Genomic DNA, 24,483 nt, shown 5'->3' with positions numbered 1-24,483 from the left:
GCGCCAGTGTACCCCACCTAGATCTTCTCCATGTCTAGTCTGGCATGATCTGATCTACCTTTGATAAGCCCGTGTTACATTATATCCCATTTTACCTTTATGTCTTTACTTTTTCTTTCAGAAATTGTTCCAAAGCCTTCCTTACTATTGCAGGGTAGGTAATTGGCCTGCCATTGTCTGGATCATCCCTTCCTTTCTGAAATATAGGCTCAGCATTTCCAATCATATGGATCTAGCCCTGACTTAATAGATTTATTAGAAATCCTTGCTAATAGATCTTTTGTGTTGTATGTCAGTCTCTTCAGAATTCTGGGATGGAAATTATTTACTCCCCTGGTTTGAGAGCATTACACTCTTGGAGTATGGCTTCATCGCCATTTGCATTCTGTGTTTCCCATCAGACGTATCGCTTTGCCCCATGTTCACCATCAACCCCTCTTCCTCCAACTCCCCCCATATAGAAAACTGAGGTACAGCACCCATTCAGTTGCTAAACCATATGCAGGAGAAATTTCAACAGTCCTCTATTTTTACTTTGTAGTAGACCCACTTCTTTCCTTGTCCTCTTTTAATGTGTATGTCTGAAGATTCATTTCCCATCTGATTTTAATGTCTGGTGCAAGGTAACGACCCCAGGACCACCACTTCTTTGACCTATAGACAGTGGGAAGTAGTTGAAGGTTTTGGGTCTGCTAAGTAGGAGACAGGGCCTTTGTGCATGTTTGATATTTTTCCCCTTTACGTGAGAAGATGAGTCTCTTCACCAAAATAAGTACGTTCTGTCCACTGATGCCTAGAATATTCCCTGAAATTGTTTTAGGGATATGAATGGTTAAATGATTAATTATGTGACTGATAAGCTCAGTGATAACCAGGTATAGCTTGCCAGTTATTGTTTATAAAAGGGTGGGGTGCAGTCTGGCAGCGAAGGGGGAAGGGAAGCCGCGTGGTGTCCTGGCAGGAACCGGAAGACGTCGGTCAGGCAGGAGGGAGGAGCGAGGCAGGGATTAGTACCCATAGCTAGTCTGTTCCCTCTCTCCCAGTGTGCTGGTGGCTGCAGCTAGCTGGGAAGACCCCTCGCTTGCTCCTGCTGCCCACGGCTTTGAGGGCTGTGTTGTCTGGCAGGGCTGCTTCTTCTGTCAAAGGTGGCTCCTAGCAGCAGCCATGTCCAAGTGGGTTTGTGTGTAGCCCCTGGCTCCCCACACTGCTCTGGGCAGGCGGCTACAGCCCTTTCCCTGTGGTGGGGTGAGGTGGGCAGGTGCACGCCCCTGGCTCTGCACGCCCTGGCCAGAACTAGGTATGTGTTATCGGTTAACCATTTACCCAATATCATTAGAGGAGGTTAAACAGATAATTTTTAAATGATATTTACATCCCTAATTTGTAGGATATATTGGATGAAGCATTCGAAAGTTATTGCCTTCTAGGCAGGCAAACAGATACACGATTGAATTAAAGTATAAGATATTACTTCACTTGGTTAATTTAAAAACTCCTTATGACAATAAAGAAATATTTTTTTTTGTTTCAAGAAATAAGATTGAGAGAGCTTTATACTTGGTACTGAGCCTGTATTTAAGGATAGCACATGGTTACAGACCCAAAAATATATTGACCTCAGTTTATATAGATGCAAGTTTTTTGCTGGTTTGGAGAATTAATTTTCCCTCTTCCACTCTGTACTCTTTGGAACAGGGCTGATAAAGTCTTTATTTCAGCACCTACAAAGCAGGGGCAGGGGTGCATGTGTGGAAGGGAGGGAGGGAGGGAGTGGGATTTAACATTAAAATAAGTTGAGTGGATACATCCACATATTATCTTTTACAATTTGAACTGCGTGACTTGCTTGTATTTGCATTTACTAGTATGTTCAACTTGATGATCTTCTGGTTGGTTTTTTTTAAGGTTGTAGGCTACATGAATGTCCTACACAATTTTTAAAACAAAATTACAGTGCTTTGTAGTGTTTGTTTACTATGGAAACAGGAGAAAAGGATCCCACTATACTAGTTCAAAGAAAAGAGCTTTTGCTTTTTTTCTGCAACCTAATATATAATTTTCTTTAGCAAAATAAATTCATCCTTATAGTTAAGAACAAGTAAATAAAATGATTATTTAAAACAAATGCATTTCAAGAATGAAATGTTTTCTGGCTTTCATGATGCTATCTTTGCAGAAGTCCTCAATGATTTGCCTTCTACTGATAGAATCCTATTTATAGTGAACATCTATTTTTGGTTCATCTGGCTCAAATCCCCTCCTATGGTTGGTTTGCTCTGTGGTGAAGTTTTTGAATCATTTAAGATAAATGTTTCTGTTCTTTGGTTTTACAGTGAAACTGATTGGGCTTTTTTTCCCCTATCACTTTTACCTAATGGTATAGCATACATGCACATTTAAATGCCTTCAGATGGACCAGCGGCCTGGATGAACTAACTTTTTAAGATTGTAAAAATATTTTTGGTAAAATAAAACTATTTTCTTTTACAGACACTGAATCCCAAATGGAATGAAGAATTTTATTTTAGAGTAAGTTTCCCTTTATTTGTCATAACTAATAATAGAGAGCTTATCTCTCAGTGTAATTAAACATTGGAGTGGGTGGGGAGGACATGTTAATTGGTTTATTTCAGAGTATAAAAAATCACTTGACTAGATAACATTACCACCTAATCTCTTTTTCTTAAAAAACAGAATAGAAAGTGAGATATTAACATGTGGTTTAGCATACAAATGGATGGTTGCACAATTTAATAACGCTTCATTTTATGCAGGCTTTGAGTTGATGCATGTAAAGGATAGAAAACTCTTCACTAAAATACAATTTTTAGTATACAGTGTTTGCTGTGGTATTAAATGGTCTATGTAATGGCAAATAAGGAAAATATTTCCTAATGTGTCATAGCACAGCATAATTTTAATGAAAGAATCTATATAGCTATTTTATGCTTAAAGATCCTGAAAGTTGAGCTGGAATGACAAAAATCCCCCAAACAAATTAGAAGTAAAGGAGGACAATTGAACGAGTGAATTTTGGCCTATGGCATAAGGGCAAAGGAAAAATATAAATGTTATTTTCGTTGTAACTAATTAAATTAGCATCAGGTCATGTTAAAGTTGATAGAACTGAACCTAAAATGTTGTGTTTTCTGTTACAAGTAATAACTGGCATTTTATCACAACAACTAGAGTTGAATGTTTAAAAGTAGTAAATAATAGAATTAAAATAGTAACTGCTCCAAATTGCACTTCATATATTTATGGAATCGAAATGAGTGAGAGCAAAAAAACATTTCTGATCCTCAGATGCTACAAAGATTTTTCTGGGTGGAGTTGATTTCTGGGCAGTTGTAGTCTCTTTTTCCCTTCGCAAAAGTAGGTTAGGTAAAATTTCAGCAGTTTAATCTTTAACAACAGCTGTTTGAGAACAGGCACAAGCATGGCATTGTGAATTGTTAAAACTGGAGTATCCTGCAGCATGTTTTTTGTACAGTTCTAGCCATTGACCATTGTGCTAATTTGGTAACTTAAATAGTTACTAAGGAATATATGTTAATATCTAATCTGGGAGATAAGAAATGCTTTAAAGTGAGTTTCCATTTCAAAATAGGTTTTTTTTGAGACTGCACCAGTGAACTTTTAATAGATTTGTTTTTAAATCTCTAAAATTATCTTTACAGCATTAGCTGTTTCTCATCCTATAGATTGCTTGCAGACCTAAACAAAACAGCAGAGCTTTAATTTAAACTCGATGCACTCCTCTGCCGAGTCCAGCATGTGCCCAGAAGAGGCAGCACATTAGTTGGACCTGGCTTGCCCAGGATCTGTACAGATCGGTCGCTTCACTGGGGCTTTTTTGGCACTTTTATCTAATAGCTGATTGAGTCAGCTTTAAATGAAATGGCCAAAAAACCTTGCTGAAGAGCCCGATCTACACGGATGCGGTGGAGTCAAATGGAAGTAATGCGCTGCTGCTTCTGGTAAAGTGTGTACCTTTTTTATCTCCCTCCACGTCTGTTAGTAGCCATTATGTACTCTGGGGAAAAACAGACTTAAACCTGTTTGTGTGAATAATGCTGAATTCCTAGGAATTTTCTTGCTACTAGGAGCTGTGTGTGACTCACCCCAGCTTTACCCATTCCAGTCGCAACAGGATTTGATGCATTCAGATTTCTTGTTACCTGAATTTGTCTGGTTATGTTACATTTTCACTTATAAAGTTTGGCATTTCTGTTTAGGTATTGGTGATTATTGGGCTTCTCCATAAAAGGATATAAGGAAAATGGTAGTTTCTTTTTGACACACAACAAGCTGTAAAAATGAAAAAAGTTTAAATCAAGTAGGTGCCCACCATTGCATCGTTAGCATTTATTCCCAGTGAATATAATTTGCTAAACATAAGTTTAACATATAGATGCGTAACTTAAATTTATTAAAACCAAAACATGGTAAACCCAGAGAATTTTTAACTCTATCTATCTATCTATCTATCTATCTATCTATCTATCTATCTATCTATCTATCTATCTATCTATCTATCTAATCTCTTTTAAATGTAAAGATTTAAATACAGAAATCAAGGTCCCAGAACAATCTGAATTCTGTCCTAGAAGAGACCTCCTGGAGGTAGGGGAAGAAGGAGCAATTTTGTATCTCTTCACTGGCCACCAAAGAAAAGGTGGCCAGTTAGCAATCTGGCTGGAGGATAATGGAGATGAGGCTTTGCACCTTTACTACAAGATGAACCAGTCACTTGGAGGCATACTGCTGACCATGCTTCACTGCCCAGTGGTAAAAGCACCTGTACCCTTGTCTCCACTTAAGATTTTACAGGAAAAAATTAGATGAAAACTGTTGCTCAATGAACCCAAAGCTTAATGCAATGTTTATCCATCCACGTATATTTAGATTTGGTTCCACACTGGGCAGGTGATTCAGGAAACTGAGCTCTGGTACATGTAACTCCATTTTTTCCTACATTGTCTTTTTATAAAAAGGTGGGGCATTGGAGGGCAGATCATAAGGCACAGTGCTCACATACCTGGACGCTCCCCCTCCAGTGGAAAAACCTCATGTTCAGGACTTGTAGGAACTGGCTATATATGCTTGCATTTATGATTTCACTGATATTCTCTGGCTTGCCCTTGGCCAGTTTAGGACTCTGTAATGATCCAGACTACTGGAAGTCTTGTTGCTTTAACAGCAGAACAGGTACTACACAAACATGTTAAACTCCTGGTCAGAAATAAACCCAATGAATTCATACACAAGGTGGCTCAAACTCCTCAATATAGTTAAATTTGGAATTTCCCCTGAATCTCACAGATGTGTCTTCCCAGTGTGGATTATCTTCTTTGTGTTGCCTCAAGTAGAATATTGGGAATAGCCCACTATATTCAGAGGAGTATTTGTTCCTTGGCTACAGTATTGGGAAAGTTTTCTGAAAATGCACAGTGTGTGTGGTCTACCTTTAATTCAGTTTTACAAAGTGTTCCTTGTGGTGAATAGTCACCACATATAGATAGATGAACAGAGGGTAAATAATAGAAAGACAGTATATTTCTGAATGAAAAATCTCAGAATCCAGGCCAAAAGAGAAACAGCCTCTTAAAAATCTGTTTGGTGCATCACCTGTTAGGATTTGCAGCTGCAGTACTAATGAAGTCCCCAGAGTCCCATCAGTCTGGCCATCTAGGGACTTTCATGGTCCAGTAACCATGGAGCCTCCTATGCCTGGTAGGATAGCTCTCTTGGTATGCAGTAGCCACATCTCTCTCCTTTGGAGTTTTCTGCTGGAACAGGAAAGTAGCATATAGTATGCTCTATTAATTGCTGTATATAGAAATATAATATTGAAACTTAGAATGTTTGCTGCACATTTAGGCATGAAGCATTCTTGCACTTGCACATTAAGCGTAATTGGAGCTGGGCACAAAGCTTTTTGGCCTCTCATCCTTATGGTTGTGGTTTAGTTATTTAACAAACTGCAATAAATGGCTTATGTCACCATAAAAGTAATGAATGTAAAGTAACACTGTTTGTATTTTCTGATAGGTAAACCCAACCAATCATCGACTCCTGTTTGAAGTGTTTGATGAAAACAGATTGGTGAGTATAGTCCTTGTACTGCTCTTTGTATTTTTATTAAACACAAAGTGAAGCACAGGAGTGCCACTGGCTTCCCGGTTGGTGAGATTGGCTGTGGGGACCCCCCCAGTGATTGACTGGCCACTGGGGGGGGCATGTGCCTCCCCCACTCTGACTCAGGTGTTACCAGTGGCCCATGCACAGATGTCACACAGCTTCTTTAAATTCTTGGATACTTTGACATATCCTAATTCAGGGCTTGGCTACTTTTTAGGAGTGGCATACCAAATTGACAGAGCTCTGTTCATGGGGGGAGGAGGGAAAAGAAGGTGCTGCTTCTGACCCAGCAGCTGCCACCACTTCTTATTTACCACCACCAAATTACTCCTGATTCTCCCTGATGTCTTGGCTTTGCAGGCTAAACAAAATCTCTTGAGGAGGTTGCTGACCCCTGTTCTAATTAAAAAGTTCATATTATCTGGGATGTTTCAGCAGCTACACCAAGGAACATAAAATGACGCACATAAACCAGGACATCAGTCTGTTTTACAGCATCAATATTCAAATTTATTTTCCTGTACCAAGGTCATCTTTTGCAATGGGGAAGTTATAATGAAAATTCTAGCCTTCCAAGCCTTATGAGCTGCTCGTTTTGATAAGATTAAATAGCTGTCACTCTTTAATAGGTATCTGTGCAAAAATCTTTATGCTTTGGTTCTGGGGAAAGTAGAAGAGATTGGTGCCATATTATACTTTGTAAACTACTAAAATAAAATCCAACACTTTTAGCACCACTCTCCTGTGTTATTACATAAAATGTTCATTTTGCTCTGATTAGGATAAGTACATTGTGTTTCAGCAAAATGTGTGTACTATATTGGGATGAGTGGGAGGGGAAATAAGTTTTGCTAGGTAGTTGGAATATGTTTTTATTACTTTATGAGATCTTTAACATCAAAACAGATCATTCATAGAAAAGCAGTTTCTTTTTTCTTCCCTATGTCTCCATTAACTGTAGTGCAAGATAGAATATACATACAGACTCTTAAGGGGAAAGGTCTAGGGAATATTGTAAGGAAGTAACCCAACATAGGTATATGGACTCTGTGGTTGTTGGTGTGCATTTAATCAAAAGAGAAATTGGGATCATCTGTTATACAAACATAGGCCACCTCCCTTTGACCTACAGGAGATTCTTAGTTAGATTTGGCTAGCTGTAGTCTTCTTTGTAGGCTAACCAGTGGGTGGGACAACATCATAACCTTTTGAATGGGTCTTATTCCAGGCAGCAGAGGGCAGTGTTGTGCAGAGTCAAACCAGGCAGAAGGCAGGGCAGAGTGTCACCGTATAAACTAATTCAGAGGCATACGTTTTTGTAAACAATAGCTTACTTCATCATATGCTATAATTTGGCTGGACATGATGCCATTCTCAGCATCTGACAGTAGAGTTGTTGCTTACAAAAGCTTATACCTCACTTAATTTGTTAGTCTACACAGTGCCACTCTGCCCTGCCTTCTGCCTGCCTAATTTGGCTAACCGCCTCCTGAAGTCAAACCAGAATGCAATAGTTTAGTGGCAGTCACTTAAAAGGTATTTTTCAACTGTTACTGCAAAGCAACATTTGAGACCTTTCTCTTGCTTACGTTTCAGATATTATGTTTGGTAACTTGGGGTGCTTTTTTAGATGGAGCTAATGTGCATATGTGTGTGTGTGTGTGTGTGTGTGTGTGTGTGTGTGTGGTGTATATATATATATATATATATATATATATATATATATAAAACAAAGAGCACTTATGGTTCAGTTTATCATAGTGTTAAGTTATGTGCCTAGGCTGAGGGTGCATTGAACTGAATTTTATTAGATTGATTTCTATGTTATGACTATATTTTGGGAGCCAAAACACTTATTTTTCTATGTTACAGTTTATTTTGGGAGTAAATAACTAGTATAAAGCCTAATTTTGTCAGGGTTTTTTTTTCATTTTTTGGTTCAACTTGTACCATAGCCACCACAGAACTGTGAGATTGGAGAAGGTTGCCCCTGCTACCCAGCCCTGCCACAACCAAAAATATTTGGTAACAAGTTTTTAAGCATTAGTGCAAAAAGTCTTTGTCATCCAAATAGTCTAAAACCTTCTTTGTCATCTGAAATGTGTATTAAAATAATAATAGCACCTGGGATTGCATCAGGCAATCTTCAGTACTGTTGCTGCTTAGAAAATACCCATGTTTTTCTTGTTGTTGGCTCATAGTCCAGTTAAAACAATAGAGGATTGTCCTGGCCCGTGGCTATTTTGTCATTTAAAGTAGCTTCCATTTCTCCTCTAATTGGTCACTTTCTGTTTTTGAAAGCAATCTGTTGAAAAACAGAGGTTTAATGCCTAAGTGGGGGGCTGACCTACCCCCACAAGTTTTCATAGCTGTTGACAAAACTAGTGCTTTTCAAACAAGTTCCCTCTCTGCACTACTGAATGGGGGATACTTTTGTTTCTTTTTGAAGATTCTTTTTAATTGGTTGTTGTATGAACCATGAACAAGTGTATTAAAACTCCAGGGGCCCTCAAATGTGCTCCCCCCCTTTTTTTTTTTTTTTTTTAAACAGTGAGATTCTGGAGGGCTGATTTTTAGGGGATGTTATAATTTTGGGTTGTATGCTGTCTGTTCGTTGTTCTTTGAGCTCTTTTGGCTCTTAGCAAGCATAACTGTATTCCATGCTGGCAATCAGACTCGTGGTAATATTGCTAACTTTCTCATTGGAAGTCTGCCAGTGCTGGGCAGTGTTTTTGTACGGTGTTTAAGGGAAATCAGGACAAAGCTACATGCACACCCGTCTCCAGTTTTCACTCATCTTTGCTGCCTGGTAAATCCGAAAAAGAAACTGTCTCCTGCCATTTTGCTCATTTCTGCTTCTTGCGTTGTGTGTGAAATCCTTGTCATATGTAAGGTTTCTTTATTTGTTGTAGTTTTTATGTAGCGAATAAGCTGTACTGAGTAGCATAGGCTATGCTGTGTTTACAGTGGCAACGTGGAACTTGTGCCCTTTTCCAGAGAAAATAGTTTGTTACTTAAATCATTTTAAGAACAAGGAAAAATCTAAAGCATAACCATGCACTAATATTTATTTATGTTCTACCATGGTAGCCTAATGTTGGAACAGACACCACCGAAACGGATCAAGCCTGAGTCTGTCTCTTCCCTGAACCCTTTTCTACTTGCCTATCTGCGTATGACGTTGACTCAAACTTTTTAACACTAAATTAGAGTGGTTTTTTCTTTTCTAGTTAACTCTCTCTCTCTCCCTCCCTCTCTCTCTCTCTGTCTCTGCTGAGTACAAAAGTGCCCTGTGAATATTATGTGGTTTAGATTTATAGCAGTGCCGAGTGTGTTTGCTGCCTTAGTCAGCTGTGAGAGCTCTCCCGCTGGGGCCGCTCCTTTCTGATGGAAAAGGAGCAGCTGGGAAGGTGCTGTTTCAGGCTCTTGCTGGTATTAAAAAAAAAAAAAAAATCACTAGCTTGCATTGGAGAGGGGGAACCAGGTCATGTGATTCCAACCATCCTACCCTATGTGACAGTGTGTAGGAGCGCTGATTGCTCTTATCCAATCATGCCTGGAATGCTGCTTGCCACTTGGGCTATTTCTGCTATCTGTCGCTATCAGTGCTGCAGTGCTAACAGTTTGGCAGATGGGACACTTTTTCTTGGAGTTTATGTCTATGGTTTTTAACTTCTGGCAGTTCCTGAATTGCTGCTGTTTTCCTTCTCCTTTTTCTCTCTCTGTAAAACCATGGCCCATCGGCTGCGGTTTCATTTTGGCTCTGGACGAAGCAACACAGCCCCTGAATCGGAGATCCTAGACCGCGAAAGAGAAGATGACTTTTTCATGGCATTCCATACTTTGCCCCGAAGAAACAGTCCTCATCCTTTCTCCCGACATGGAGCGGATTATGGTGGCAGCGATTTACAAGAAGTGGGCACCTTAAAAAGGAGCACGTCCATGTTTATTCCTCAGCTGCTGAACAGTATTGATGTGCGCCCAACAAGGAGCTCATCTATGCACATTTCCCTTCAGCGCAAAGCGGTGAATGGCTATGCTGATGAGTGCGGAGCCCCAGATTCTCCAGATGAGACGCTTCCATGTAAATTCTCAGACTTTAGGGAGAATCTGACATCACCCATGGAAAGTTGTTCTTCCTCGCCAAGCAGTCCAGAAGTGACACCAGAAAATTCACCGCCCAGGGGGCCTGAAGAACTAGGGCAGCAGGTTAATGGAGCTGCTTCCTGTAACCATTCAATATTTTGTACAATTCCTTCCAGTAACCAGAGTGATGCTGCTGCATCTACTGCCCCAGATGATGAGGGAAGTGAAGCAGCTTCAGGTTTAAACATAAGTGGTGTACGAATTCAGCATCGTGCTTCCAGCGCCGATATGCATCAGGTAACACTTTTGCCCTTTGGGTCTGAGGCTCAGCACAATGTTCCTGCCTCTGAACTGAGGCGCTGGTCTTTGCAGCATCTGCCAGATATGTCAGCAAATTCAGGAAAAAAGCTTTTTGTTCTCCAGTTGCAGCAGCCACAGGCCAGTGGTACGGGTATAGGAGGCGATTACAATTTTGGTTTTACTGGAACAAAAGGAGACAGGTTGGTGAGATATCCCCGGATACGGCTGGAAAGGAGCACTTCCTACCCGGTCCAGCCACGACCAGAACAGATTAGCCCTGTGGAAGATGGAGCAAATTCAGAACTTCATGGAAATGGCAGAAATGGGTCAGAAATATCTAGAAGCAATTCAGTAGAAAGGATTCCTCAAGGACAAGGGGGATGCACGTTTAAAATCAGACCAGATCAAAACACAAGGCAGCAGCATTTCAGAATTCTTGTAACCCGTGGTCCTGAAGAACAAAATCAAGCTCCTGCTCAGGAGAGCCCTGGTACACCTGGTCCCACAGCAGCCAGGGCCACAGTAAGTACCTCTCTGAATATGCTTCCCTGGTAACCTATACAATCTAGTAAAGCTTCTTCATTTTCAGATAAAGATCTTCACTCATTTAGTACGAGAAGGCTCAACATTTCTCTGGAACAGTCTGTAAAGCATCTTTATTTCTAACCTAAAATAACTTTTGCTCCCAGTGATGATTACAAGTGTAATGTTTTGTTGAGATCCTAATGGCTCACATGTTGCTTAACTCAGTGTGACGTCAGCTGAAGAGACTTGGGATTGGGAGCCTGTGTCACTGTTCCTTAATTGCCTTAGCAGCGTGCTAGTCTTTGCTGTGCAAAGAATTCCTTTTTTTTTAAACAAATATTACAGTGCTTTCTGAATATAATATGTATACATACATACACATACCCACAGACTTAACATGAAAGCAAAATACACTAATAGCTTAGGGCTTGGAAATTACATAGTAAGTTTTGGTAAGGAAACTAATTTTGCTTTCAAACTATGAGGGGGTTGGAATTGTTTTTGTTATTACAAAAAATACTTTTGTACTTCATCTTTTCTTACACCAAAAAAACCCCAAAAAACAAAACTTTTCACATATGCCGTTTTGTGCTCTCTGCCTCTTCAGTGTCTAATGAAATGTGATCAGGCTACTGTAAATGCGGTTTTCACATCACTAAGTAACGTCTCGTTTTGTACATCTTGGGCATATAAGTGTCTCTTAACAGCATCTTGGGTATGATGTTGCATTATAAAGTGAAAAATTGTCTTATAATGCTTGTTTCTCATATAATGAGGGAGAATTTGTGTTTTATGTTATTTTAAACAATTATTTTAAAAACCCAAGCGTGGTTAAAGCTGAAGGGGGTAGAGGAGTCATTTGCTTGAATTGCTTTATAGTGCAATTTAACACTGCCCACTTGAGTTTCTAAGCTTAATGATGCTGTATATAGAATAGTAAGTATTCTATCTCCAGCTGTGAAAACAGCCTCGCTAGAACAATTTTGGCCTTTTATTACTTGTACACTGCCTTATTCTCTCACACTCTCTTTCAGTTAAACGTAGCAGAGAAAGACAGCTGCTAAATGCAGCAAGGCCATATGATGACTCTGCAGGTTTTATAGCAAAAAACAAATAGTATGGAAGTTATTCCAAGATAGCCATCTTTTTAACACTCCAGCACCCATTAGGAATACAAGAATACTTGTCCTCAAAGCTCTAATTCAGAACACAAAAACTTCTGTTCAATTTGTGTACCAGATAAAAACCCCTTGTATATGTATTGATTAGTGTCTTTGCTGGCAGCTTCTGGATATTTTGCATTCTGAATTCTCCTATTGAAAATATCTCTGGTGTTTTCCTTTCATTAGGAGTTCACACATGCTCTTCAATATGTTAAATAAAATGTTACTATTCTGTCACATAAACATTAAGTGTTTTTCCTTTTTTTATTTTCAGAAGTTTTAATCTGTAATAGTAGGCCTGAACTGCATACATATTTGGATACCGATTTTCCTTGAAATTTAAGGATGTTTCAGTGCAGGAATTTGGGAGAAAAAGGGCGAGTTGTGAAGCTCAATCCAAATTAATCCAGTTGTAATTTTTTGTAAATTTGGGGTAATTCACAGGCAGTCTTTTGGTTTAGGCCCTAGTCTAGAGTTGACCAGAGTTTTGAGACACCATCTAAACCTCTGTCAGGGAGGCTTCCACAGCATTTCAACATACTGTTACCCCAGATCACCCAGTCTTAAGTCTTAACTGCCATTTTCCATTGATCACCTCTAGTTTTTTGTCCAGCAAACTTATGCCTGTAACAGTCGAGCTATTCACAGGGGAAGGAAGTGACCACAAACCTGATATATAAATGCTTTAGACACAGGAGGAAGAGTCCAAGCTGTACAGTTTGGATGTTCTTACTCTGTTGTCTCTGACCCAATACTTACCTTCCTTAGCATGGAGAAAGGGACCCCTGAAAGTACTCCTAAACTTGGCCTTCACTATAGCATTCATTTATAACCCAAAACGCACATTTTAAGATTGCCTATAGGCAATAATAATGCTTGTTTCTAAGTGCATCTAATTTTAGCCACCACATAAAATTAATTAGTCAGTCATGTTGCTTGGCAGTTGCAGAGCCACTCAGGCCAAAGGGGATTTAAATTCTTCACTGCAAACAGGTTTCCTAAATTAAAGTGCTTAAGATTTTTTCCCCCCTTTTAAATATACTATGCTCTCTTGACATTATTTCTAGTGAGCCCAGAAATGTCCTAGGGGGAGGCAGTTTGTTAGGCATGTTTCTATAGGAAATCTGGACAAGGAAAACAATTTAAGAATGAATATTTTCTTTATTTAGTTTACAAATAAAATGTTTTTCGCTGGGGTGTTGCTTTTAATTCATTACTAAAAAAAATTGTTTTGATGGATGTCACATGATGATGGGCCAGTATTTGCTGCAGTGTTTGTTTTACTAAACTGGAAGGTAAAATCTGTTTGGGTAAAATCATTTCTAGACTCTTCCAGTTCAGCTAGTTTGTGTGTATTTGATTGATATAGGGCACGGGCCTAGCACTGTAGGCAGCAGCTGCTACAGCCTTATTTATCTTGAGTGAAAACATTCATGCGGGCGTCTGCAGTCCTACTGCTACCAAGTGTTTATGACCTTTCAAATATCTTCTGTTTTAGTCAGAAGTGTTTTTGGGCAGGGAGGATGTATTTCATTATGAGTTACCATAAAATATTGAGTAAAGTAAAAGCATGTGACCAGCTTTGGAGTAGGAACCAATCTGTTAAAATCTTGATTTGGAAGTTTCATGGCAAATTCTCTTGACTGCCCTCTTACTTTACATGCACTTGTGTACACGTGTGAGTGTCTGCCTATAAAAAAAAATAGATTTTGCAGTATATCATTGTGTTTGTAGTGTACATTTCTCTCTACATCTATATGTCCAAACTGCTGCTGTATTTGAACCTACACAACTTCATGTATTGAACAACTGGTTTTGGAGAATCCAGTATTCCAATTGAAAGATTGAAACCAAAAAGTGTAATTTGATAAATAAAACATTGTGGTATTACATCGTAGTTGATATGAAATTGTAGTAAAAATAGATGAGATGGCACCTCCAAATCTTGTAAATCAGTTCTGCAGTTATCATAGCTGAACTTTCATTTTTTTTCCTCCATTTTAAATATTGTTCTAAATTAGCTCCAGCTAGCAGCAGTAATTATTAAGCTTGCCTCAACAACTGTTTGGTTTTTGTAGAGGGGAAAGATTTGAGTGTGAGATTTGGAGCCTGGATTTCTTTCTCTCTCTCTCTCTCTCTCTCTCTCTCTCTCTCTCTCTCTCTCTCTCTTACTACTTTTAGGGTTTTTTTTAAGGCTTTTAATTATTTGGATTTTTTTTAAATCTCTATTTCTACAGATTTCTGATGCAAGCAAAATCAGTCTACAATGGTCTAAAACTAATATACAAACAATGCATGTGGTAGCAATCTGTCCTATTCCATTGGAAATCTGTGGCAAAACCTTAATTTACTTCAGCGAAAATGGATTGGGCCTAAAGTGTGTAATACGACATTCTACAATCTAACTTTGAGCACGATGCATTCATGGTGTCTATACAAATATCCATACATAGAGACAAATAAAATATATGTATGGAAAATGAGATACTATAAAGGAGTGTTCATTTTAAAAGAGAACTATGCTAGACTTCTTTCTACATAATGTCTCAATCTGACATTTGACTCCTAGTAGACGCATACATTTTTTTTCTAAAAACTTGTCTACAATTTCAAATGAATACCTGTTCACAATGTCTGTTTTCCATTACTCACTAACAAGCTCTGTAGAAATAAATTGTTCAAGTACTCTAGGTCTTCATTGTGAAAGTTTCGCTATTATTTGTTCTCTTTCCCTATCATTCTTGGTTTCCAGATGAAAAAATAGACATCAAATGCTCTAGCTACAAACCGTCTCTCTCAGGTGTCTCCTTCTGTTCAGTTTATTCTTTCTATTCTATTGATTTTAATGGAATTTACACTGCAGGACCTTTCCCTGTCAATGGGACTATAGACTCCAAAATGCATTTATAACAAAGTTGTTGTTTTTCACTTAAATGGAAGCATTCAGTGGAGCAGATTACCTTAAATCAGGCCATATAGTTTCATAGTTGGTAGGGTCAGAAGGGACCTGAGCAGATCATTAAGTCCGACCTCCTGCCTTGGCAGGAAAGAGTACTAAGGTCAAACGACCCCAGCAAGGTGTTCATCCAGCCGCCTCTTGAAGACCCCCAGAAGAGATATAGTGCTGCATGTGCAATAAGTAATTGACAACTAAAAATCACATAGCTACAGTGTAATTGAGGGTTTCTTAAGTATGTCATCTTGTTACCAGAATTTCAAGACTTTTGATAGTTGTCTTTTTAGTTGTAAAACATGGATATTATTCTCTAATTGTTTTCCTTACATTCTTCCTCTAACCACCTCTCTCTCTAGTCTCACTTCTAGAGTTAAGTGTTTGCTAGTTACTGCTTCTCACAGCAGCATTTTCCATTTACTATATTTATAAAAGCTTATTTGGAGGTTTCTAATTCTTGTAAGCTTTCTAAGTGAGACTGCTTACAGGTACTAGTGTTCCATGTGGAAAGCCACTACTGACAGTCACTTGGAAAGCCATGACATTTCATAGTCATCTGATCACATTGGAGACCATTTTATTTGTTTTGTCTTTAATACAGTTACATTGGCTTCTGCCGCAGGAAAGTGCTGTGAATTCCATTGCTAATCTGCTTGGTGAGAGGCTTTGGCGATAGTGAAACTTGATTTTACTGGTTCCTGAGTGGGTGCCCGCTAATCAGTTTGTGTTGAGAATGCAGTGATATTTTCTTAACTTAGAATTCAAGAATTTGACAACGTAAAGGACTTTTTGATTGTCATAACCAGCCTCTGAAGTGTTTCTGATCTCACTTGGCCTTGGGTTTGAGATCTGGGAATTTATATCAAGGAATAAATGCAAATCTCCCAAACATTTGGCATATGCTGTAGCTAACCCAACAAGATAATGGCAGCATTCCCATCTCATTTGTCAGTAATATGATGGGAATGAGCAGTTATTATTGGTATTCTCAGTTGTGCTTGGAAAATGGCAATTCCACTTGTCTTATTTTGTTTCATGTTTGTTTCGTAGAACGTCGTCTCATGCATCAAGGCTTCTGGACTGTGAGAATTCCCCATGTTCAGGAGTGTTTTGCCTGGGGTATATTTATTGTAAAAAAATTATCTATACTATAGAAATATTGGTATATGATTATTTGGCCTTGAAGAGCATTTTAAATGTCCCTTGAAACTGAAATACACACCTTGATGAGCAGAGGAGAGCAAAGACCAGAGTTAGAGGAAGAATTTATTGTTACGTGTCTGTGGATTTGAAGCCACATATATAGACAGGAAGGTTGGTCCCTACTTTTTCTACAAATCAGTTTGTTAGCAACAAATAGAAAACAGTGATTCTCAAGTGGATGTTGTGACATCTTCTGTCTGCTCTTTACATCTTCCACTCACTCATAATGTATATGTTCGTGGTTGGCTTAGCTTGAAAGAGGTCTATAACCTGATCTATATCATGATCCTTAAAGAGAATAATTTTTCAGCTAGTCAGGCCCTCTCTGCTAGCCACTTCATAAAATGGAGCAAATTCTTGTTGTTGACCAGAATAAAATGACTCAAAATTTATAATAAAATGATGCTTCCCTCAGACTTATGAACAGTCTTCATATCAATTCCCTGTTAAAATAAAAGCCATTTTATTCTCTGTTCCTCTGCCTAGAAAGGTTGACATGCAACTTTTAAATCGGATTTGACTACAGCAAGAGAAATTCCTGACCTGGTAATTCCTTCCTGTGACCTGAATTTACTAGTGCCAACACCACTCATCAGTAAACCTTGGCTGTGAAGGACAGCATACAAATCAAATAAATAAATAAGGAAGTAGGCAGATATCCACATTTATATAGATTCATAGTTGTTGGGGTCGGAAGGGACCTCAATAGATCATCGAGTCTGACCCCCTCCATTGGCAGGAAGGAGTGCTGGGTTTAGATGACCCCAGCCAGATGTCCATCTAACCTCCTCTTGAAGACCCCCAGGGTAGGGGAGAGCACCACCTCCCTTGGGAGCCCGTTCCAGATTTTGGCCACTCTACCTGTAAAGAAGTTCTTCCTAATGTCCAGTCTAAATCTGCTCTCTGCTAGCTTGTGGCCATTATTTCTTGCAACTCCCAGGGGCGCCTTGGTGAGTAGAGCCTCACCAATTCCCTTCTGCACCCCCATGATGAATTTATAGGCAGCCACAAGGTCGCCTCTCAACCTTCTCTTGCGGAGGCTGAAGAGGTCCAGGTGCCCTAGTCTCTCCTCATAGGGCTTGGTCTGCAAGATCTTAACCATATGAGTGGCCCTTCTCTGGACCCTCTCCAGGTTATCCACATCCCTCTTGAAGTGTGGTGCCCAAAACTGGACACAGTATTCCAAATGCGGTCTGACCAGTGCACGATAGAGGGGAAGTATCACCTCCTTGGTTCTGTTTGTCATGCATCTACTGATGCATTATAAAGTGCAGTTAGCTTTGCTGATGACTTTGTCACACTGATGACTCATGTTCATCTTGGAGTCCACTAGGACTCCAAGATCCTTTTCCGCTTCCGTGAGCCCAGCAGGTCATTTCCTAGGCAGTAGGTGTACTGGACGTTTTTCCTCCCTAGGTGCAGCACTTTGCATTTCTTCTTGTTAAATCGCATTCTATTGTTTTCTTCCCATATGTCCAACCTGTCCAGGTCTGCCTGTAGTTGTTCCCTGCCTTCCAGTGTGTCCATTTCTCCCCACAGTTTTGTGTCATCCGCAAACTTGGACAGAGTACACTTCACTCCCTCGTCCAAGTCACTGATGAAGACATTGAAGAGTATTGGTCCAAGGACCGAGCCCTGCGGGGGCCCCGCTGCCCACATTCTTCCAGGTTAATACCGACCCATCCACCCCCACTCTCTGGGTACAACCCTCTAGCCTATTTGCCACCCACCAGACTGTGTAATCATCCAAGTCACAGCCTCTTAATTTGTTCACCAGTATGGGGTGGGATACCATATCGAAGGCCTTCCTGAAGTCTAAGTAAATGATATCTACCCCTACTTCTGCATCCATGTATTTTGTAACCTGGTCATAGAAAGAGACTAGATTAGTCAGGCATGATCTACCTGCTACGAACCCGTGCTGGTTTCCCCTCAGCATAATTTTTCCTGCTGGGCTCTTACATATATGAGCTTTAATAATCTTTTCAAAGACTTTACCAAGGATGGAGGTGACACTGACTGGCCTGTAGTTGCCTGGATCCTCCTTCCTTCCCTTCTTGAAAATAGGAACCAGATTGGCCCTTTTCCAGTCCTCCGGGACCTGGCCCATGCGCCATGAGTGCTCAAATATTCTTGCCAGTGGCTGTGCAGTGACATCAGGTAGTGCCTTCAGTACCCGTCGGATGGAGCTTATCTGGGCCTGCCTACTTAAATGCATCCAGTCCTTTCAAGTGACTGCCCTATCTCAGGGTCATCGCTTGGTAGTCTGGCGCCCTGCTGTTGTGTCTCTACGATCCCATTGTGAGACTTGTTTTGCCCCTCGTTTAGGAACACTGAGGCAAAGAACTCATTGAGCAGTTCAGCCTTGTTCCCCCTGTCTGTCACCAATTGCTTTTGCACATTCAGTAGTGCTCCTATACTGCCCTGGACCCCCACGTGTGTAAGTGCCCTTTGAATGCAAGTGCTGGAAATAACATCACTTCTATAACAATAATAAAACATCACCCCTGCACAGAAATCTTGCATGTTGAGTTTCAGCCTGGAGCAACCTCTTTAAAGCAGAATTTATAAGGCACTTAGTTTATAATGGAAATACTGACACAGTTTTAGCATTGAAGGTGCTAGCCAGAACAACTTCAGCATAGACAGTGTCACAGAAAATTCTGGACATCCATGATTTACTTTGTTTATTGCAGTGTCAACTGGGTTTTCTCCTTGATCAAAGATATCAAATAAGTTGGAGCTTGAAGAATGGAAGCTTCTTCTGATGATTTTAGTTCACAAGAAGTGCTGTAAAGCCAGATATTTTTCTTGTTTTTTTTTCCCTTCAGGGTTTTGTCTCTGAGCCCTGTTTTGCCTAAGGCCATCTGATATAGGTAGCTTTTGTTTTTCAGTTAATAAGGTGGTTATTGGGGTGTCTACATGATTGCATGCAGGTATATATAAATAAAACGTATAGATTAGTAGTGGGTCAACTCAAGTACCCCAAATAAAGAAGAAACCCAACCTGCTTCCTCTCATCTCCTCTTGGGCAAAATCCTGAGTAAATAGTCTGGGCAGGATGCCCTGAAGGCCAGCAAACAAACTGAGTTCTAAGGGAGCACACACCCAACTCATGCTCTCGTCCCTGAATCTGTAAAGGACAGCCCCTCCAAATCTTGTGAAACATATATGCCATGTTTTCCTGCAAAGGAGGAACTTAACAGTGGAATTGTTTGTAAGTTAATTATGGAATTGGAGCATCTCTATATAAAAACAGGTATGTAAACTATAGTTGGTACAAAATACACTCATTCTCCCCAAGTATCAAGTGATGTAGATAGACAGGTTTTCAAGTTCTGTTGTTAAATGCCTCCATCCTCCACGTTTGTCCAACTAGAGAATACTAATCCCTTGGAGAGTGGCACTGCCAGGCTGTGCTTTGTTTCCAAGAAAAGGGTGAGAGAATAGAGTGCATTACAAGGTGCTAATTCCAATGAAGTAGAGACCCAGGTATAAAACTGCATGTATTAGATAGGTCTCATCATCTGTTGTTAGGCTGCAGTCTTAGGTTTTTTTTATACCAGTCTTTGAAGCTCAAGAAAAATCTATTTTAAAGTACTAAGTGTTAGGTCAATAATGTACTGTCAGCATTTATAAACACACAAAAAGGGAACAGTGGGGCGCTACTTACCCTATGGGAATTTTGACATTGGACACGCAACCATGAAGTCCTAGCAGGTGGAATTCTTTATTTAAAAGCAAAAACTTGAAAAGTCTAACGTTCATCAAACCGTAAAAAACTTTTCAAGCAGATGAAAAGGGTAATGATCTTCATGAAGTACTTTTAAGCTCTATATTTTATGTTCTGTTAAATTGTTTGCAGGCATCTTACCTTTATTTTTTTTAAATATGGATCTCCAGTACAGTTTTAATTTTGAAACTGCTTCTTCTATGGACTGTGGTTACTCCTAACCATAAAAGAGATATGCTACGAATGTGTTTGACAAAATCCAAACATTTTTGAAAAAGGATCCAGTCAAAGGAAATTAATTTAGATTAAAAATTATTTAAACTGTTTCCCACATACATTATTAAAGTTATATCATATCTCATTATTTTTGCTGTTGTATAGTTTCCATTTTTTTTTCTGGCTTGGATAAGAATTTAGTTTAATAAATGTTGCCTCTGTTCGTTATAGCAAGAGGCACTTCACTTGGTCTAGTCCCACAGTCCTGTAATGTTCCTAGGTTACAAACATGGAGGGAAGTATTTATTTATTTTAAATCTGTTTTAGTTTAAAAGTATCCCTGATGACATTTGTTTGCTTCAAATTTTGTAAAGGTGTGTGTTTTATTTATATTTAGAAGCCAAATTTGAGTGTGTTTCTCTTCAAAAGTAGAACAGCATCTCACTTGCTTTAAACACAAAAAGCCATATTTTCTAATCCCCTTGCAAAGGATTAAAAGAATAGGCTCTAGTAGTTACTGTATTACTAACACTTCATTATTTTTAGAAACTCACAGAACACTTGCCAGTACAGTGAATTATCATAAACAAAAGTGAACTATACTTGTTGGAAAATGAGAGCAGTATGTTTGGTGATGTATTAGTCATATAGCGGTGTGTTCCTTTGCATATTAATTTAGAAGATTAAATAATTCATAATAACTGAACTACAGCCATTAGTATGGACTAATGAAGTTCTACTGGATGTATTAATTAAAAGGTTCGAATTACTTTTAATAACTCTTTCTTGTCTTTTTTTCCCCTTCTCTATGTTTCTAAAGCTTCTGAGCATACTGCTTGCCTTAAGGGAATGTATGAGCTTTTGATAGTCTTCTAGGTGTATATTCTTAGCATACTTTTGAAATTCAGAAAGCTTTCAAGCTGTGCCTATTTAATGAGTGAAATTTTTAAAACAAATGACATTAGGTACCACATTACAATTTCTTCAAAGCTCAGTTATTGGTTTCATTAAAACTAATTCCAAATGAGAGAGAATATTGTCATAGTTGAAGGAAACAATATTTATTTCACAGATGAAATGTTTCATCTAAAACCTGGTTTTTGACCTTGTGTATATTATCTTATTTGAAAGCTGGCAATATAGTAAGGGTCTCCAACCTCTTAGGCATGTGCCTATGTGCCTCTGGGTGTCTGTGCTTAACAAGTTCCTCCTGAAAAATGTAGTGCATATATGGTCTTGTAAAAGTTTAGTATGGTAAGTCAGATAGATTACTAGATTTCTCTGTCCCAGCTTGAATGTTAAAAAGAAAATAATGAGAATTTAGGCTGCATCTTTAATCTAATTAACCAGCCATGATCTTTTGTTTATCTTGCATTTCCATCTGTGTCAAATCACTGATGCAAATCACCATCTCTTAGGAATGGATGTGGTTTAAGAAATGCTTTGGCAGGATCTTTTTCCTGGTAATTTACTGGCCAAATGATGGGACAACACACTTCCCAGGATTCTGTAACAGGTCTCTTATTGATCTATGCATCCTATTCCATTTCTCTTCCTAAATATGTACTTTAAAATAGATGAAGAATTATTATTAGACATTTTCTGCCAGATTTACAAGAAATGGGCGTAACCTTCTTTTTCTGAACAGAAGAAGGATTATTATGGGTTGCCTTGTGTGCAGGAAGTTCTAGTGTAGTATTATTGGGCTAGAGGTATGAAAATATTGACTGGATGTTTTGAGGTTCAGAATCTCTTTGTGCAGTGGTACTCAGTCTGTTCAGCCCAACGGGCCAGATCTGGCACATGGGGCCAGTCTGCAGGTGTGACCCTGTGTGCTAGTCCTGCATGCCTGTTCTGGACACAAAGCAACCTGTGTACTGGCCTGACCCCCCATACTGGATTTGGCTGTGGACCACCCCATATGCGAGATCTAGCATATGGAGCCACATTATCCAACTGGCAGCCGGGGAAAGGTGGCAGCATTACTAGCTGCAACGCCCAGAGCCACTGCAGTTAATACCACTCCCCCATTGCCTCAGCTGGATCCTGCCATGGCACCCCTCCCACCAAATATGACATAGCTCCTCATGTTGAGCTATCAGTCTGAGCATCACTGCGTTAGTGTGAATTGCAAAGCAGCGATTCATAGGAGAAAGAATACATCAGAGATGAGAAATGGGCATGGGTACTGAGTACATGGGGGCCAAGGGCCCTGGCCCTCCTCGGGAAGAGGGCTGTCACCTGAAATGCATAAAACTTTCTACATGTCCATCATCGTAGTGCCCCCACCCCCCAATAAAAGTCGACACCTATGGAAATGGTCTGGAAGTTAGCTAAAACAAAGCTCTACCTTAGACTTCAGCTGATGAAAAATCTTATTATATACTTTTGTCCATCTAAAGGCAGGATTTTATTTTTAATATAAGCCATTCTGTAGTTGGAAAAGTTTATCCTAAAAGTGGGGAAAATCCAATAGAAAGAGATTTTTTTTTTTTTTTTTCCTAAGGGAGTTTCATTCTGACTAGCCTTGTTGACTATGATACTTAGTAGCCAAGGTATTCCAGAATGAACTAGTGTTTAGGTGCTTCAACTCTTAAATGTCTTTTTTCATCTATTTAGCTCATGAAAATCTTGACTGGGATCTTAAAGATCCAAAGCTTTTACCACCCACTTAAGACATGTTTTACTAATCAAGTTGCATGCTTTGTTTTCTGAGTCTCCAGATGCTACAGACACTAAATTTTTCCTTCCTCTTCCCTACGGTCCCGTGCTGTGCTTGCATTCAGCACATAGTAACATATTACTATTGACGACAGTCGATCTAGGAATACTGTCTTTCTAGAAATGAAATTTTCTTATGCGTCTATTGACCTTTAGACAAAATAATTGTTTTCTTTTATAATACACTTATAGAGAAGACTGTTCTTTTAAGGTGCAAACTAACGTCAAAGGATTTTGATCTTTTTGTGTTTATGTAGCCTCTTAATATTTGAAAGAGCTTCCTGGTTCAAGCTCAGATCAGCTTTTAAGTCTTGGGATTGTTCTGCATGACCATGTGACACTTACTCAGTCTTTGTTCAGTGAGTCAGAGAAGCACTGTCCTGTTTCCTGCTGACTGAACAACAAAACTTATACAGACATAAACCAGAAACTGAATGTGCTGAGGGAGAGGGATAGAAGTTGTTGCTTGTGAAGCCCTGCTTATTGGTTTGGGTCTACTTGCTCATCCAGTGTGGATCCAAATGTTGTATAAGGATATTAGCAGTACCTCAGTCAGTGATTCCAGACTGCCAGGCTACCAGATCTTTTGAAGGATGCCCCGAGGTGTGAGGAGATGAGCAGATAAGTGCAGACAAAAGCTCCGTCTTTGCCTGGCCACTGGCCTGCATCCACTGCCAGGCCCCTCTGCATGGAGGTAAGCACTGTAACAAGTAAGTTAGTTTTTGAAATGGGGAGCTGTTCAATTCTCAAAAGTTACGGAGAGTTGCTTCCATGAGGGATGCCTTGAGTCTGAGAGGTGCCTAAAATCTAAAAAGTTGGAGAACCAATGACCTAGGTTTTTCTTTCCTGATTCATAGATTCATAGATGTTAGGGTCGGAAGGGACCTCAATAGATCATCGAGTCCGACCCCCTGCATAAGCAGGAAAGAGTGCTGGGTCTAGATGACCCCAGCTAGATGCTTATCTAACCTCCTCTTGAAGACCCCCAGGGTAGGGGAGAGCACCACCTCCCTTGGGAGCCGGTTCCAGACCTTGGCCACTCGAACTGTGAAGAAGTTCTTCCTAATGTCCAATCTAAATCTGCTCTCTGCTAGCTTATGGCCATTATTTCTTGTAACCCCCGGGGGCTACATCTGACTAACTTGCTTTGACTATACCGGTCTAGGGAATATTAGAATTACTTAGCAAGTTTGTCTGATTTCTTAGTTGGGAGATTTGTCATTAAATCCTGACCCCGTAGAAGTCAAAGGAAGCTCTACTGATGACCTTCACACTATCACGCCTGCTGTCCTTGCTGCCTAATTGCAAAGGCTTCAACTAAGAAACTCCTAGGTGCTACTGTTGCCTAAAGAGGCTTCTCCTCTTTCTTAGATGTCCAGGTTCAGATCATCACCTTCATCTTAAGTGTGCTACTTTTTTCACTCTAGCTAGAAATATTG

At 39.6% G+C, this 24,483-nt stretch overlaps 1 protein-coding gene across 5 annotated transcripts in view; it reads left to right on the top strand.

The window, feature by feature from the left end:
• Nucleotides 1–24,483, top strand: part of NEDD4L (NEDD4 like E3 ubiquitin protein ligase) — a 352,508-nt gene that overhangs the window by 155,654 nt on the left and 172,371 nt on the right. For 3 of the 5 annotated variants that reach the window (XM_059725264.1, XM_059725263.1, XM_006268859.4), the window contains exons 4-5: nucleotides 2,491–2,529; nucleotides 6,055–6,108. In XM_059725264.1, the coding sequence (XP_059581247.1) occupies nucleotides 2,491–2,529; nucleotides 6,055–6,108 (93 nt within the window). Of the gene's footprint in view, nucleotides 1–2,490; nucleotides 2,530–6,054; nucleotides 6,109–9,616; nucleotides 11,053–24,483 lie in introns of those variants that run through there. The other 2 variants (XM_019495950.2, XM_019495951.2) reach the window with 2 other exon arrangements.

This window comes from Alligator mississippiensis, chromosome 3, assembly GCF_030867095.1.
Source record: "Alligator mississippiensis isolate rAllMis1 chromosome 3, rAllMis1, whole genome shotgun sequence".
Classification (NCBI taxonomy): domain Eukaryota; kingdom Metazoa; phylum Chordata; order Crocodylia; family Alligatoridae; genus Alligator; species Alligator mississippiensis.
The sequence above is the reverse complement of the archived record's forward strand: the minus strand, read 5'-3'. Positions and strand labels throughout refer to the sequence as shown.